Genomic DNA, 16,498 nt, shown 5'->3' with positions numbered 1-16,498 from the left:
CTTAGTGTCGTCTGCAAATTTACTAACCCATCCTTCTATGCCCTCATCCAGGTCATTTATAAAAATGACAAACAGCAGTGGACCCAACACCGACCCTTGCAGTACACCACTAGTAACTGGTCTCCAGGATGAACATTTCCCATCAACTACCACCCTCTGTCTTCTTTCAGCAAGCCAATTTCTGATCCAAACTGCTATATCTCCCACAATTCCATTCCTTCGCATTTTGTACAATACCCTATTGAAGATGGAAGTGAGAAGACACTTGTTAGCAACTCCTTTGTCTGTCCATCTGTCTCTCTCTCTCTTTTGGGCTCTATCCTATCGTTTACTCCCTACCCCACACACCTCCCTATTTTCTGCATATAAACCAACGTTTTCCCAGCCACCATCAGTTCTGAGGAAGGGTCACCAGACCCGAAACGTTAACGCTGCCAGACCTGCTGAGCTTTACCAGCAACTTTGTTTTTGTTCCTGATTGACAGCGTCCGCAGTTCTTTTGGTTATTAGACACTGTTGGACTTATTGACAGAATAAAGTAATATAAGGGACTTGTATAACCCACCTGATAGTCTATTCCTTTATTATTTAAGGCGATGTTTATAGTGAATGTAGAGGAATCATGGTGAGGTCTTAGATATGCCTGCCTCTCTGGCGTATACTTGACAACAAAGTTCAGCATGGCCAAGCCCTGGGGAAAAATTAAAACCAAATTGAAACTATCAGCTCCTTAACCATTTTATAATGCTGTGATGGCATTGGTATACTCATCAATTGCACTTTAATAGCTTTTGGCTTGCACAATACATTCAAAAAGGCTGTCGAAACAAAGATATTTATGCAATAAATATTAAGAATGCAGCCTAAATTATCCGACGACAATACTTTTAACGTCACTGGTAATTGAAAAAGTTAGATCAGAAGCAACATCAACTAAAATCTCAGTTGTTTTCATGCAGAAGGAGCTATTCAGCCCACTGTACTTGTACTAGCTCATGAAATAAACACTACTACAGAATGTCAATCTCGGGGAGTGAGTCATTGACATAATAACTCCAGCAGATTTACAAAGTTGTAAGAGAAAGAATAGATTATGACGATTGGGATCACCCAGTGTGACAATACTGCTGCTGTAACACTTGTGTTTTGTCCTGCTTTCTGGTAGAGAGAGATTGGGGAGCAGGGACCGAGCAGTCTATGAGAAGATAAACAACTTGTGTGAGGCCTTGGATTTTTTTTTTAAAAAAGGTTGGAGCAATAGAAGCTGCATGAGCGGGTTTGGTCAAGCTCTCATACATCAAAGATTTTTCCTCAGCTTTGAGCAGTTGCTGTTGGGGTCTTGAAGTGGAAGCTATTTTTCCCCTCTCTCTCGGTTACAGCCAAAAACTGGGGATTCTCTTCCTCGGCTGTTGGGTTGCATGTGAGACAATCTGTTTTCTGAATTTGACTTTTGCCAAGGGGTATGTTTATGGGATGTTACTATATTGGAATAGTTAATCAGCATTAGTTACCTTACCCCTTACCGATTATTTTGTTAATTTTTCCAATAGCGTGAAGAGATTCTAAGTTCTTCTTTCTTTAATTGCATTTTAACTATCGTTTCTGAACAATGGAGCTTTGCTCAATGTCGAGTAGTTTGACGAGTCAAATTGCACCTGGGACACAGCCCTTTACATTTGCCTTTAAAATAAGAAGTTGGCGTCTAAGCTGCCTTTTTAAAGTATTTTGAGGGGGTTTGGTCTGGTCTGTAATACCAGTTAGGATCAGCACCTTTAAATACCATTGAACAAACAATGACATTTTTTGTGATTTTGGAAATCAAATTTAAATTGTGACCAGTTATTGCAGATTTCCTGCTCCACCATGTTAAGCTATGTCAGGGCTGTTAAATGCACAGCAATAGCTGCCAGATTTGACTTATCATCTGGACGACAACACATTACCTGCCAAGAATGACCCAAGTTATACATCATGCCAAACGTGAATGGTAGGAAGTTGCTAACAAATCACACTCAGGAACATGTGCAAACGCAAGAGAACATTTTATTTTAATCACCTCAGCTCATGAGTTCGTTGCGTGACAGGAAAGATAAAGTGGCAATGTTTCCAGCTTGTTTAATGCAACTGATGAGCAAACAGCAAGGCATAGGGCATTTTATCCTTCAACATTAAATACCAGCGCAGGAAGAGTCCTACCTTGGTGTGGTAGCCAGAGAAAAGCTTGAGTGCCACTGGTGCAATATATTCCCGAATGAATTGGAGCCACACCTGGTCCAGTCCAACCTGGGTCATGTGAATGTCATCAGTGGGAACGTTCTCATATCCACCGACCAGACGGCTATCCTGAGGTACGACAGATGAGTTACTGGGCTGAGATCTCCCACGTTCACACAAGCCACAAGAAAAGTTAGAGAGGCAAACAAGTTATGGTCTCTGAATTCTTGTCTAAAAATTCTCAGTTTTGAGACTGTATTAGTTCATTGTTTCTAAAATTTTGCTATCCTGTTTTGACTGTGCTATTGCATTTACATGGTGCCTTTATTGTACTGATGGCACTTTAGAGGTGTTCATATTCAAACAAAATTCAACACCAAGCCAAACAACATAATGCTGTGAACAAATTTACGCTTCAAGATGGAGAGAGATACAGAGTGACAAAGATCAGTGGAGAAGAAACTCTATCCAGAGCTCATGCGAATTAGTAAAGTGAGCAAAACAAAGAGATGGCAAGTGGAAGGAGTGCTGGAAAGACAAAACATTGAAAATGTCTTTAAAAAAACAGATGTCAGAGACTAGAAGCAAAGCCTGCCAACTCCAAGACATGGGCCATAAAACGTACAAATAAAGCATGGCTCAGACACAAGCAAGTGTAGGGTCATGGAATTATTGCACAAAAATCCAAGATTTCACCTCATTCTTTCCACCAGACCATATGCCATAGTTTTCCATTTCGTCCACAAGTTCATCACATGTTATCTCCGAAAATATGGGGAACCAGAAGACATCTGGGCACGGCTGCCAGGCACAGAAGAAGAAACAGGGTCTGCATTAAATCGCTGCAGTGCAAACACTGGTTGCATTCCTCACTGGATGGAGGAAACAACAAGTTTTAAGGAACCACACAGATCAGAATTACCGTAGTATTTAAGACAAATGTGTTTTAAAATCGAGGGGTGGGGGGGGGGGGGGGGGAAGTGGCATGATTGAGATGCATATAATTACAAGGGGCATGGATAGATAAGGTGGACAGGAAGAAACTTTTCCCCTTGACAGAGGGATCAATAGTCCAAGGGCCATGGGTTTAAGGTAAGCAGCAGGAAGTTTACAGGAGATGAGAGGATAAACTTTCTCACCCAGAGGATGGTGGGAATCTAAGGTTGGGAGAGGCAGAAATCTTCATAACATTTAACAAATATTTAGATATCCACTTGCAATGACATACAAAGCTATAACTAAGTGCTGGAAAATGGGGTTAGAATAGTTTAGGGGCTATTCTTGACTGACGTAGACTCAATGACCAAATGCTGTCGACCTCTGATTCTGAGAGAATGAGCTATTATCTAAGTCACTGTTGGCTTTGGCACTACTGCAATATTTTGAGATTATTCTACAATGGATCCAGTGGTCTTACTGAAATCTGGATGAGAATGTAAGTACACCTATGATAATGGTAAGGTAACAGAAAGGACAGTGTTTTGTCATTTTAAGGTCTGCGGCATTGTGGGGCAGACACAGAACTTACAAGCTCTTCTGTCTAATAAATACAGATTGTATTCTTGCTCCTCCTCTAGCCATCCAACACTAACCCCTAATCATGCACATTTCTCTTCACTGAATATTTAATTCATAAATGTAAATCAATACCAGATTCATTATGGGGTTATAGAGAAAAACAATGTATTTGAGAGGTGGGAACTTCTGTTACTTTTGGAAATGTGGATAATGAAACCGTGCGTTCAAAATCTATTGTATTAGACAGTGTACACGAAATTTTAAGCTACACAATCCAGCCGTGTGTCAGAGGCACTGTAGTGTTCAATCCTAGCCACAAGATTTTAATAACGTTCATCTTTTAACTTGAGTACACATGACAATAAAATCTCGTTCTAATTCTAACAATGAATATGAGACACTTGACTCTGTTTTTACCTTCACAGATGCTGTCAGACCTACTGAGCTTTTCCAGCAACTTTGTTTTTGTTCTTGATTTACAACATCTGCAGTTCTTTCAGTTTTTACTGGACCATGAGAAGTGACTGGCAGGAGTGTTTAGACGAGAGAATTGTAATTTATAAGGAGTTGAGGATCACGGTGGAAAACATTTATAAAAGGTAAAGTTGCCACAGTCCTACTGAACAACAGGACTGCTCTCTCATTATACAGAGGGAGACAGGGACAGACAACTGATTATGTTTTAAGCTGAGGGTCATCATGCCTCAGGTCAGGGGAAGAATTGATAGGAGAATCCTTCAGGCTAAGTTCAGCTGCATCACAAACCAGCTGTCCAGTCTACTGAGATGACAGAGTCCCTTGAAGAACCTTTATGGGGTGCTGCTCTAGTTAATGGTGGTTGTACATGTGCCTGGAATATTTTGTGTACTGCGGAGATGGCCATGTGCTCTATGGATAGATACAACAGAAACAATTTTCAATGATTATCTGTATGGAGTAGCAAATAAATGAGTGGACAAGTGATTTGATTACTCTCAGCAAACCATTACATACCTCTTCAACCACATTCCCTGTGAATATTTCTGTGTAGCTCGGATGAATGTACTTTGCCCTCCAATCCTGCAAAACATAAAACTCTGAGATAGTAAGAACTGCCAATGCAGGAGAATCTGAAATAACACAGTATGGAGCTGGACGAACACAGCAGGCCAGGCAGTATCACAGGAACAGGAAAGCTGATATTTCAGGTCAGGATCCTTTTTCAGAAATAAAACTGATAGTCTGGAGGCTACAGCAAAAGATGAAGACAGTTCTTGGCTTTGAGGAGGCAGAGCTACATAGCAGAGAAAATCAGAGTGCTTCTGCATGGTGATGCCAATGTGTCTTTAAGTCTGGTCAGATGTGTCAGGTAATATCTGTTTGTTCCATGGGCAGGTGACTCAGAATCATTGAATTGGTACAGTGCAGAAGGCCATTCAGCCCATAGAACCAATGCTGGTACAATCTTCCAGTCCAACCTCCTGCCCGTTGCCCATACTCCTGCACACTACTTCTATCCAAATAACCACCCAATGTCCTCTTGAATGTCTCAATTGAGCCGGTCTCCCCACATTTACAGGCAGTGCATTCTATACCTTAATCACTCATTGTGTCAATAAGAGTTTTCTCATTTCATCCTCGCTTTATTTGCGCATCACTTTGAATTTATACCCTCTTGTTCCTTTAACAAGTGGGAACAGCTTCTCCATATCTACTCTCTATCCAGTGCGGTCCTGACTCTAAAATCCAATCTGCTCTCAGACTTGCCAACAATGCTCAAGATGTGGAGGTGCAGGTGTTGGACTGGGGTGGATATTGTCAAAAGTTGCACAACACCAAGTTATAGCCCAGTAGGTTTATTTGAAATTACAATTTCAAAGCATAGCCCCTTCATCAGGTGGTGTCACTTTTGACCATACACTACAAATGATTAAATAAGTAGTGGGGGGGGGGGGGGGGGAGAGAGAGAGAGAGAGAGAGAGAGAGAGAGAGAGAGAGAGAGAGAGAGAGAGAGAGGAGGTGTATTGGTGGTGCTGGAAGGATTAATCTGGGACTGCAGTGGTATTACTGATCATGAAGAAGTGTCTCTGCTCTCCTTGAGCATCACACACCTGCTCAAAATACAAATGAAAAACAGCTCTTTCTTTCTTACTTCTTTTGGGCTTGACCCTCCTTACGTCCTGAGGGAATCCACAACACCTTTCTGGCCCAAATTTACAGTCTGAACTCAACTGTAACATCTGGACACCACACGTGTATAAAGAAACATCATTCGGAAGGTTGGGGGTGCAGCGGTAGAGCCACTATCTCTGGGTTAGGTGTTCCTAATCCCACCTGTCACAGAGGTGTCTCCAAGCAAAAAAAAAAGCAGGATCCTACAGCTTTTGGATGCGTCCCTGCTTAAGAAACATAAAACAAGCCTAGATTATAGGAGCAGGAATAGGCCACTTGTTGCCTCAAACCTGCTTCACCATTCAACATGGTAGCGGCTCATGGCAGCAGCTCACCAGTACCTTTTCAAGGGCAACTAGGAACAGGCAATAAACGCTGGGCAGCCAGCAACAGCCACGTCCCTTTTACTGAATTTAAAAAAAGGCTGATCATTGAACTCAGTACGCTGCTCCTGCTCTTTTCTCCATTCCCTTTAACTCCAAGAATTATACTTTAACTTTTTGCTGAGAACAATTAGCAGTTTGGCTTCAGCCGCTTTCTGTGGGAGCGAATTCCACAAGCCCACCACTCTCGGGTAAAAACATTTCTCCCCATCTCAGTCTTACCGTGTATCCTTAGACTGTGAACCCCTGGATCTGGACACTTGTTCATCAGGAACACGCTTCCTGCGATTGCCCTAACTATTCGTGTTAGAATTTTAGAGGTTTCTATGAGATCCCTCCTCATTCTTCGAAGCTCATAGTTGATTATCAGTGAGGACAAACAATGTGATCCTGGTGTCTCCAGGACATAGACATCTGAATTACTCACATCCTACATTACCCCAAAGAGAAATGGATGAAATACCTTTAGTCCACTGTGGAATTAATGTTTCCCTTTTGATATACACTACACTTCCAGTCATATAAATACAAGTCAATGTCTTTGTAATAGAAATGCACTTCCCAACAGATTTAACAGCAGTGTGAAAACATGCATGCAAGTAAAATATAATGGTGTGTTATGAAACTCTAGTCCTTTAAAATGAATTGCTTTTCACAACTTCACAATTTTTCTCTTCCAGCAAGACCCCACAGGGCAGGGATTTAATTGGTTGTGGGTCCCGCAAATTATAATGTCACAGCTTCCTACTCGATTTTCCCATCCTTCGTTACTAAGGCATCTTTTCTCTCTGTACTGCACTCGTCAAAGGGCAATTAAATGCAGTGCATCAACTGAAAGCCATTTCTATTTAAAGTGACTACCATAAATTATAACCAGTACCACAAAAGAGGGAGAAATAATGAAATACATTTCTAAAATGAAGGGCAAGATCATGCCGGGTATAAGTTATAGTTGAAATAAACTGCTTCATTTATTTTTCTTAAGTTGCCCTTTGCTGGTTTTGCACATCACTTTAAATCTATTCCCTCTTGTTCTTTTTTCTTGTCCAAGCAGGAACATCTTCTTCCTATCTACTCTGTCCACTCTTCTCATGATTTTGAAACCATCTAATCAAATCTCCTCTCATCCTTATTCTCTCCGAGGAGAACAGAGCCAACTTCTTAATTTGTCCCCATCACTGAAGTTTCTCACCCCTAAACCATTCTTGAAAATTGCTTTTGCACTCTCACCAATATATTCACATTCTTCCTATAATGTGACACAATACTCCGGCTGGAGTCTTAAAAAGTGCCTCATAGGAGTTCAATATCATCTGCTTGCTCTTGTACTCTATTCCCGCTTTAATAAAGTCAAGGACACTCCACATTTTAACTGGTCTCGCCAACTGTCATTACCTTCAATGATCTGTGCGCAAATACATCCAGGTTCCTGTGCGCCTGTTCCCCTTTGGAATTGATCCCTTTTTTTAAAGTGTCTTTCAAAGCTCCTCCGAGCAAAGCATATCAACTCACACTTAGATTCATAGATTCATGGAGATGTACAGCGAGGAAACAGACCCAGGTATCTTAAATTAATTCAGTCCCATCTGCCAGCTTTTGGCCCACATCCCTCTGAACCCTTCCTATTAATATACCCATCCAGGTGCCTTTTAAATGTTGTCATGGTACCCATTTCCATCACTTCCTCTGGCAGCTCATTCCATACACCGCACCCACCCTCTGTGTGAAAACGTTGCCCCTCAAGTCCCTTTTAAATCTTCCCCTCTCACCTTAAGTCTATGCCCTCTAGATTTGGACTCCCCTCAGCCTGGGAAAAAGACCTTGGCTAAATACCCTATCCATGCCCCTCATAATTTTATAAACTTCAATAAGGTCACCCCTCAGCCTCCAATGCTCCAGGGAAAATAGTCCCAGCCTATTCAGCTTTTCCCTGTAGCTCAAACCCTCCAACCCCAGCAACATCTTTGTAATGCTTTTCCCAACCCTTTCAAGTTTCACAGTCATAGCTCACGAGACCAGGTTATAGTCTAACAGGTTTATTTGAAATCACATGCTTTCGGACCACTGCTCCTTTGTCACTCCACCTGATGAAGGAGCTACACTGATCTAACCCTGTCCAAAAGCAGCACCTCCACATCATATATATTTATTACATGTAATATGATAGTCAGTGAGCCTGACACGTTTAGTATTAATCAAGTGACGTTGAGAACAGTGATGGAACAATTTAGAACTTAAGGTACATTAATGCGTTGCAATAATCTGTTTTGATCAAAATTCTAACACTCGACTGTTTGCCTAAAGAGTGGCTTAGTTGTTGATAAATTAGTGCTTATAGATCTTGCTGCAACTGTACAATTTTCGTCCATCATCTAATGGCAGTCTTCTGAAGAAATCAAGATTGTTAAGAGATCATATTCCTTTGGTGTCTTATACGTTACTGAGGTAGGAATGATCAATGACAATGAATGTTTTGTAATTTGCAGTAATTCTCCAGGCTGTTTATCCACAGTATAACGTGTGACAGACTAAGCTTTGTCATACAGACATATTGAGATCTAGAATGCATGTCCTTTATATTACAAAATGTTGTAAATATCATTTTGCAAAATCATGCACATTGCCAGGACCTATAGGATAGAGGCATGAAGCATTTAACGATCAAGATTTATTACCCAAACAAAATTTATACTTTACTCATGGCTCAACACACCATTTTCTGTATTTTTTTGACCAGTTATGGAGCTGACTAAAAGACATTTGCTTTGCTGTAATTTAGTGATATTTACGATATAACATGAGACTTGTTTTATGCTTCACTAGGTTTTTTTGTTGACTATTGTGAATTTTATGTGCTTAAACAAATGCTGCAATTTGCCAGCCAGCTGTGAATGAAAGGGATACAGTGGTGTCAAAAGGAAAGGGAAGCATATTAGCAGCCAAGCTTTCAGAACTAGGAAGAAATACGTTCACTGCAATGATGATCATCCAGTAGATGAAAGCCAATGGGTAATATAGTGACTGTAGTTACATTTTAATGAGAGAGAGTCTGATAATTGTCGTTGTGAAAAAGAGAAAATAGTTTTAACATACGCATTACACAAGTTGACAAAATAACCAAGGGTGAGATTTCTTTTAAGTAACCCATTCGTAACATCTGGAATGTACTGTCTGAAAGGCCAGTGAAAGCAGATTCAATGGAAAAGAAAACTGAATAAACACATGAAGGGGAGAAAATTGCAAAGTGCTGACAAAGGAGCAGGGCAGTAGGGCTAATTTTGAAAGCTGACACAGCTGCAATGTGTTGAAAGCCAGTCTCCCGTGCTGTAAGATTCTGTGATTGCAGAGCTACTGACAAACTATTAAAGGACGTTTCTGAGGGGAACATTGGAAAATTAGGCCTCTTGTTTGATGTTTACATTTTAAATATGGTACAGAATACATATGCAATCCATACAACAGACTCCTGAGGAAATGTATAGGTTATGGTATAAATGGGATGGTAGCTACATGGGTACAAAACTGACTCAGTGATAGGAAAGACAGTAATGGTCAATAGGTATTTTCCGGGCTGGTGGAAGGCTTTAGTGCCGTTCCCCAGGGAGATCCCTCCAGACATATGTTAATGAACTAGATCTCGGTGTGCACGGGACAATTTCCAAGTTTGCAAACAACGCTAAAAGTGGAAGAATTATAAACTGTGAGAAGGACAGTAGAGAACTCCAAAAGGCTTTGACAAATTGGAGGAGTGGATAGAGAGGTGGTAGAAGAGGTTGAACGCAGAGAGCTAAAGGAAAGCTGTTGTGATTGTGATCAGTAATACCATTTCATATCACTGAAAAAATTACATCTTTACACATTTGGAAGTTTGGGGTTTGAAGTTTGTTTTTGCAAAATTTTAGGATAAGAGGTAGCAACTTTAAAACAGAGGTGAGGAGAAATTAGTTCTCCTGAAGGGATGTGAATCTATGGAATTCACTACCTCAGAGAGCAGTGGGTCCAGTACAGTAAGTAAATTTAAGGAGAAAAATCAACATATTTTTAATTAGTAATAGGTTGAAGGGTTATGAGGAGCAGGCAGAAAAGTGCAGTTGATGAGATGAAGTGCAGGATGAGATCAGCCATGTTTTTTTTATTCATTCACTGCATTTATTACCCATCCCCAATTGCCCAGAGGGAAGTTAAGAGTCAACCACATTGCTGTGGGTCTGGAGTCACACGTAAGGATGCCAGGTAAGGATGGCAGTTTCCTTCCCTAAAGGGCATTAGTGAACCGGAAGGGATTTTCTTGACAACCAATAATGGATTCACGGTCATCATTAGACTGTTAATTCCAGATATTTATTGAATTCACATTCCACCATCTGCTGTGGCGGGATTCAAACCCGGGTCCCCGGATTAACAGTTCAGCGATAATACCACTAGGCCATCACCTCCCCTAAATGGAGAAACAGGCTCAAGGTGCTGAATGGCCTACTCCTGCTTCAAGTTCTTATGAATGTTTACATTAAAGAATAATTGGTGATCTGAGGAAAGGGAAGGGTGGATATTTACAAAAAGTTAGGTTAAAAACATCACTTAACAATTTGAAATGTATATGTGAAATCCAAAACCCGGTTAACAAATTGCCAATACTCACCAATGGGTTGGTAAATATTTCCCATAGATCACCGTGCACATGTGAGGCATTGTAATTCTCAGTAGGAAGAAGCCGTCCAAACTCATGCTGATTGCTAACATACATGAAAATGCCCTGTATATTAAAATTATTAAAATTACTACGATGACAATAAAATGCATTAAGAAAGCCTTAGTAATTTCTACGTACTACTTAAATTAGTTTTTTAAAAAATTATTCATTCATGGGACACAGACATCATTGGTCAGTGTTTATTCCCCATCCCTGACTGCCCAGAGAGCTTTTGGGAGTCAGCAACATTGGTAGTGGGTCGGGTGTAACATGTACGCCAGAGCAGGCAAGGATGTTGGATTTTCTTCCCGAAAAGGTATTTGTGAGCCAGAGGGACAACGGTCATCGTAAGACTCTTAATCCAAGGTTTTTACTAAACTCAAATCCCACCTTCTGCCATGGTGGCCCGCATGATATCTCTGGATTAACAGACTAGTGATAACAACATCACTAGACCATTGTCTCCTCACTTCAAATAAACTTTCTGCCAACTTATTAAATTGGTGATTGCCTTCTGTGCAGAGGTGTTTCATTCAGCTCTGCCGAAATTCAATGTGAGTGTCTCACGAGAAAGAGTCCTTTCATTTTCTAATCGTTACCCAGAGCATGTAACATTTTTGCACATCTGATGAAGCGAATTCTCAGAAGAGGTTGCAGTGGAACTCTAACCTGACCACCTCGCAAGGTTGCATTACAGGCCACTTCTGGAGGGACGATGTCCTAACAGGAAAGATGTCAGGACATTTGGTCTTTCGTACAGAGCTTCATCAATTCCTCCATCAGTTGTGAGGTTTGATGTAATGTTCAAACAAGGGCTGGTGTTTGCTGAAAATGCCCAGCCAGTGTTTGTCCTCCAAATATCATGTAGAGGAAATAATTCTTTGTGCGCTGAGTATAATTTCATGTAAAATAAACTCTGAACATCGACTAGTATCATTGTTTGAGAGAACTTGATTCCAGGGGTGTTGCATTTAGACAGGAAATTCCTGTTTGAAGCTAGTAACACTTGGAGCTAGATAATGTGGCTTATACTTATGTTAAGACAATTCTAAAAAGCAACAGTGGCACAATAATTAGACTATGAAATAAAGCAAAGGTGTAATTCATAATTCATTTTTAGAAAAAGGCCAGGTTATGAACTTTTGAATTGACTTTTTGCCACAGTAAACAGAAGCCAAAATGTAAACTGAGACAAACATAATACAAACACCTTAAGAGTAACTTAAAACAACTAAATACTTCAAAAAAAATCTGACATCTTTCAAAAAAGGGAGATGAAAAATTTAAAATCTAAAAACACAGAGGATCCAGAATATGCCATTACATTAAAAAAAATCGCGTACATTTTTCAGACATTTTCTGACAAATATTTAATTTATTTCATCTGGATAACAAATTAAGACAACTTCCACCCACCTGCACAGCAGGAAATTGCAGGGTTAAATTTCAGAGATGCGGTTTGTTTAGACCTGTGTTTCATTTGGGTAGATTTCACAAGGTAGACATCCCTCAACTGATGTGGTCACACTTTCTATCCATGGACTGTGCAACATTATGGACAGTTGTCATTCATTTCTCAGAGACTTAACCCTCTGAGTAGAAGGATACTGCAGGTGACAAGACTCTGGAGCGGATGAAAAAAAGGTGGCCTCCATTCTACTGTCATCTTGGAAATGAAAGAATTGAGGGCCATAATATTGACCACAATTTTAATAAAGAAGATTGCACCAGAGCAGTTAGACAAGTCTCCCCTTGGTATGAGCTAACTCACCTTTTCAGCAATGGTCATGCAATAGCTAACACATTTACAATGATTCAGTTGACGGTCATTAAATCCAGCAGATCTTGTTCTTGCCAGCATGCTGATGACTTTACATCCATTCAAACAAACTGTGGGCATTGTGGGGGGAGAAATCATAAATGAACCCAAAATGCAATGTCTAATTACGAAGAGTGAGACCATTTCCAAAATCCAACTGTTGCACATTTTTTTTGGTATGATGCAAGGTTCCAGAGAATTCTTGCATTCTTGACGAGAGAAAAAACATCAAAAGGAGAAACATGTTAATACTACATGGTTAACAGTTCAATATCCTACCCATGTAAAGCACAGTTTGCATTGATTTTAGTTGAGGGTGATCGTATCAGTTTGCTTTACATCCAAACACAACATTTGTCACAGGAAGCACCAGAATTTGTGTCACTACATCAACAAATTGTAAATGCAAGAGAACATACTTTGCCAATTCACTGATTTATTTTTTGCAACACTTCATTTGACAACAAACCAAATTTATAAAACTGTGCACTAAATAGGTAGCATATGATGGAACCAGGTTTTGATTCTATGTTATGGGATGGAGCTTCAAAACTATTGATTAAGAAGGCACGTAAATAGGAGTAGCAGGGAATGTGGGAGATGGGAGAACTTTGGTTGAATCACTCATATTTGCAAATGATTCTGAAAATAAATGTTATTTAGTGTATTGTTTGACACCATTGTGATGCGAGACTCTTCTCGTGTTATCTTTGTCTCTTTCACAACTGCATACAGGACATAATAATGAGGTTGCCTTTCAACAAATGATATCCTCCCTTTTCTGATGTGCAGTAATCAATGGAAACTGCCAATTAACCTCAATACTCAAGTAACATGAAAAATAACAGCAATGCTGCATTAGGATTTTGCTATGTGACTATTCTTGTTACCTAATGGAACTCAAAATTGGTAAACTTTGTAAGTTAAAGACTCAAAATGTTAGCTTGCTTTCTCTCCACAGATGCTGCCTGACGTTACTGTGATTCCCAGCAGCTGCAGTAATCTCCTCCTAAATAATTTAGTAATTGCAATACTAGTTTCCTTATTATTCCCATCTACAATGGGAAGCAACATTAAATAAACTTTAGTTCATTTGACAAGGCATTTCCAGTTAACCTGCATCTGTAGCACGTGTGAAACAATACATTTTTCACGTGCGAAACAAACTTTATCTCACTGACTCTCATGCAGAGGTCAAATTTAGGTGCAAAGGTAAAATTAAAATAGCTTATATAAAAATGTTGATATTCTCTATAATCAAGACTCTACTTCCAGATCCATGAGGTAATTGAGTTTACACACAGTTGTAATGCAGCTGTATTACCATCCAAATGCACTGACAAAATAAACAAGATGGCACAGCATTTCTTATTTCAAATCCAACACAGATTTAGGATGGCTCACTGTGGAAACTTGCTTTTCATTCCTACGAGATAAACACAAATATTTATCTAAAGCCTTCCAACGGAGATCCTTTTCAAAGCCAAGCTAACTGGTAATATTCTTACTGCTCCATGCTCTGTATCCTCCAGGTAATCAGTTTTCAAGTATTCAGATTCCACCTTGTTTATTGAATAAGGCACAATATCCAGTCGTTCACCATGAATCTCCAAATTTGCTTAAATGTGCACAGTATCTCAGCTTGCTACAGCTCCCTTGAACAATTTTCAATTCGAGGGTAGCACAGGACTCAAGTTCCTCATGTGCTTCAGAGTCTTCCTCATCAGATGCACTTCAGATTCCAAAATGGCCCTTCCGACGGAAATTGGTGACAGCATTCCAGAATATTCTTCGTTTTACCTTCAGTGCGATAGAACTCCAGAAGCTTGACACCATCCAGGACATAGCAGCTCATCTGCTACCTCAAAACATCCATCACTGGAGAATTGTAAATATAATGTGTACCATCTCTAGCATGCGCAGTAGAAACCCTCCACAGTGTCACCCAAACTTGCAACAGTTGCACTCTAGAAGGGAAAGGGCAGTAGGCAGGTGGGAACAGAAGAAGGGTCACTAACTCTCTATCATGGCATCGATTTAAGGCTTGTATATTTTTTGTCTCTCAGTGAATCAGAAGATATAGGCCGCAAGAGGGAAAGGAGAGGTAAAGCTAGTCTTGATTGGACTGGACAGCAGAGCAGACTCAAAAGAACAATCATGCCATCTTCCTTTCTTGAAAAAATGTTTTATGAAACCACTGTCAAGTTCTCCCCGAAGCTTCATTCTCCTCACTTGGTGCTCATCCTCATTCTTTGATCATGACTGGGTCAAGGTCCTTCAAGTCCTAGCCAGCAGAAGTATCTTTAACACGTATATCACAATGGTTCAAGGAAATTGTGCTCTGATGTCCTTTCCAGAGCAACAATGGATGAGTAACAAATGCTGGCTTGCCAACACCACCCCCTGTCCAAGAATGAGGTTCTGAAAAAGTTATTTCAAGGATAGGCACCTGCTCAATAACACCAGCTACGCAGTTCCACGCTTTTCCATTGTGGTCCACTGTGTATCAAGGCCATTCTCACTGGTGACTGACCAGATTTCAAGGCTCTTCGGTATATATTCCACTTGCCTGCCCCCTTGCCCCTGCCCCACACCCACACCATGGCTATGCTGCTTATTAAAACTTAACACAAAGGTGTCAAAAGTTTTAAAAAAAGATGTTTGATCTCTCACAAAGAATCAAACTCTTCCTAACTTGCATTTCTGCTTATGTCAATTTTGTAAAAGTCACCCTATTCAAATGACGCCTTTATCTTCTGTGCTTGTCAAAACCCACTATTCAAGAAATAAACGGGGTGAATATTTCATGAGAAAAATTACGATAAGCAATGGGCAACAGACAGGACATATACATACAAGTACAGAATTTAAACAAATGCTTAACACAACTAGAAAAACATCTAGTTGGAAAAATCAAAATTACCAGGCTTTTTTTATAACAAAACATAAAAACAAACATAAACCTTTGGGGGCTTGAACATATGGAAACTCTCCGGACTGGGGGGGCGTTTTTCCTTTTCTATTTTCTAAAACAAAGGAGAAGCACTGGGTAAGATTCATTATCTTGTTTACACAAATCCAGGAACACATCTGAGGTAGACAAGAGAAGACACCAGAGGTTTACAGGTCCAGTACAGAGCACGAGTCACCAACAAAGCTTTGCCTGACTCACATCCAACAGGCAATTGCATAACAAAGCTACAGAAAACGAGACAATAACCTGCTTGTCCAACATTAATATGAAAGAGAACCACAGCCCAGCTCCTTCGACTGATCATTGCAATAATAAACTCAGCTGGTTAGTGATACAGGAACAAGGTTAATGGTGGTCAATTCAGGCAGAGAAGGGTTAATAAAAGGTAGCAGTCCAACTCCAGCCAAATGAACCGACCGGCTCAGGAACATGGTGCAAACAGACAATACAAAAAACAAATCCTTTCCAGTTGTGGGTCAAAACCGAAAAGGCAAAAGACAAATTGGCAAACAGGTGACCAAAAAGATGACAAATACACCAAACAGAAACAGGAACATCATGCCTCAGAGAACAGCGTCTGCACATGGAGCCAGTGCAAAATCAATGACAGTACAACACTTGCCAACCCTCTGATTTGAGGTCAGTAGGCTTTACTCCCACCTATTTGCTTACAAATGGAAATGGTGAAAACTGCAAACTTTGGTTCCAATTTAAGCCATCATAAAACGGTTACAGTAAAAGTTAAAAAT

The 16,498-nt window shown here is 40.2% G+C and overlaps 1 protein-coding gene across 2 annotated transcripts in view; it reads right to left on the bottom strand.

Annotated features, from left to right (window-relative positions):
- The window catches only part of plod2 (procollagen-lysine, 2-oxoglutarate 5-dioxygenase 2), a 147,487-nt gene that overhangs the window by 9,517 nt on the left and 121,472 nt on the right, over positions 1-16,498 (bottom strand). The window contains exons 14-19 of one of the 2 annotated variants that reach the window (XM_048542003.2): positions 15,739-15,801; positions 10,906-11,019; positions 4,726-4,791; positions 2,911-3,015; positions 2,197-2,343; positions 566-691 (exon numbers count right to left, since the gene is read on the bottom strand). In XM_048542003.2, the coding sequence (XP_048397960.1) occupies positions 566-691; positions 2,197-2,343; positions 2,911-3,015; positions 4,726-4,791; positions 10,906-11,019; positions 15,739-15,801 (621 nt within the window). The remainder of the gene's footprint in view (positions 1-565; positions 692-2,196; positions 2,344-2,910; positions 3,016-4,725; positions 4,792-10,905; positions 11,020-15,738; positions 15,802-16,498) is intronic. The other variant, XM_048542004.2, reaches the window with a different exon arrangement.

The sequence above is a fragment of the Stegostoma tigrinum genome, chromosome 14 (genome assembly GCF_030684315.1).
Source record: "Stegostoma tigrinum isolate sSteTig4 chromosome 14, sSteTig4.hap1, whole genome shotgun sequence".
Taxonomy (NCBI): domain Eukaryota; kingdom Metazoa; phylum Chordata; class Chondrichthyes; order Orectolobiformes; family Stegostomatidae; genus Stegostoma; species Stegostoma tigrinum.
This window is presented reverse-complemented; position numbering and strand designations above follow the sequence as displayed.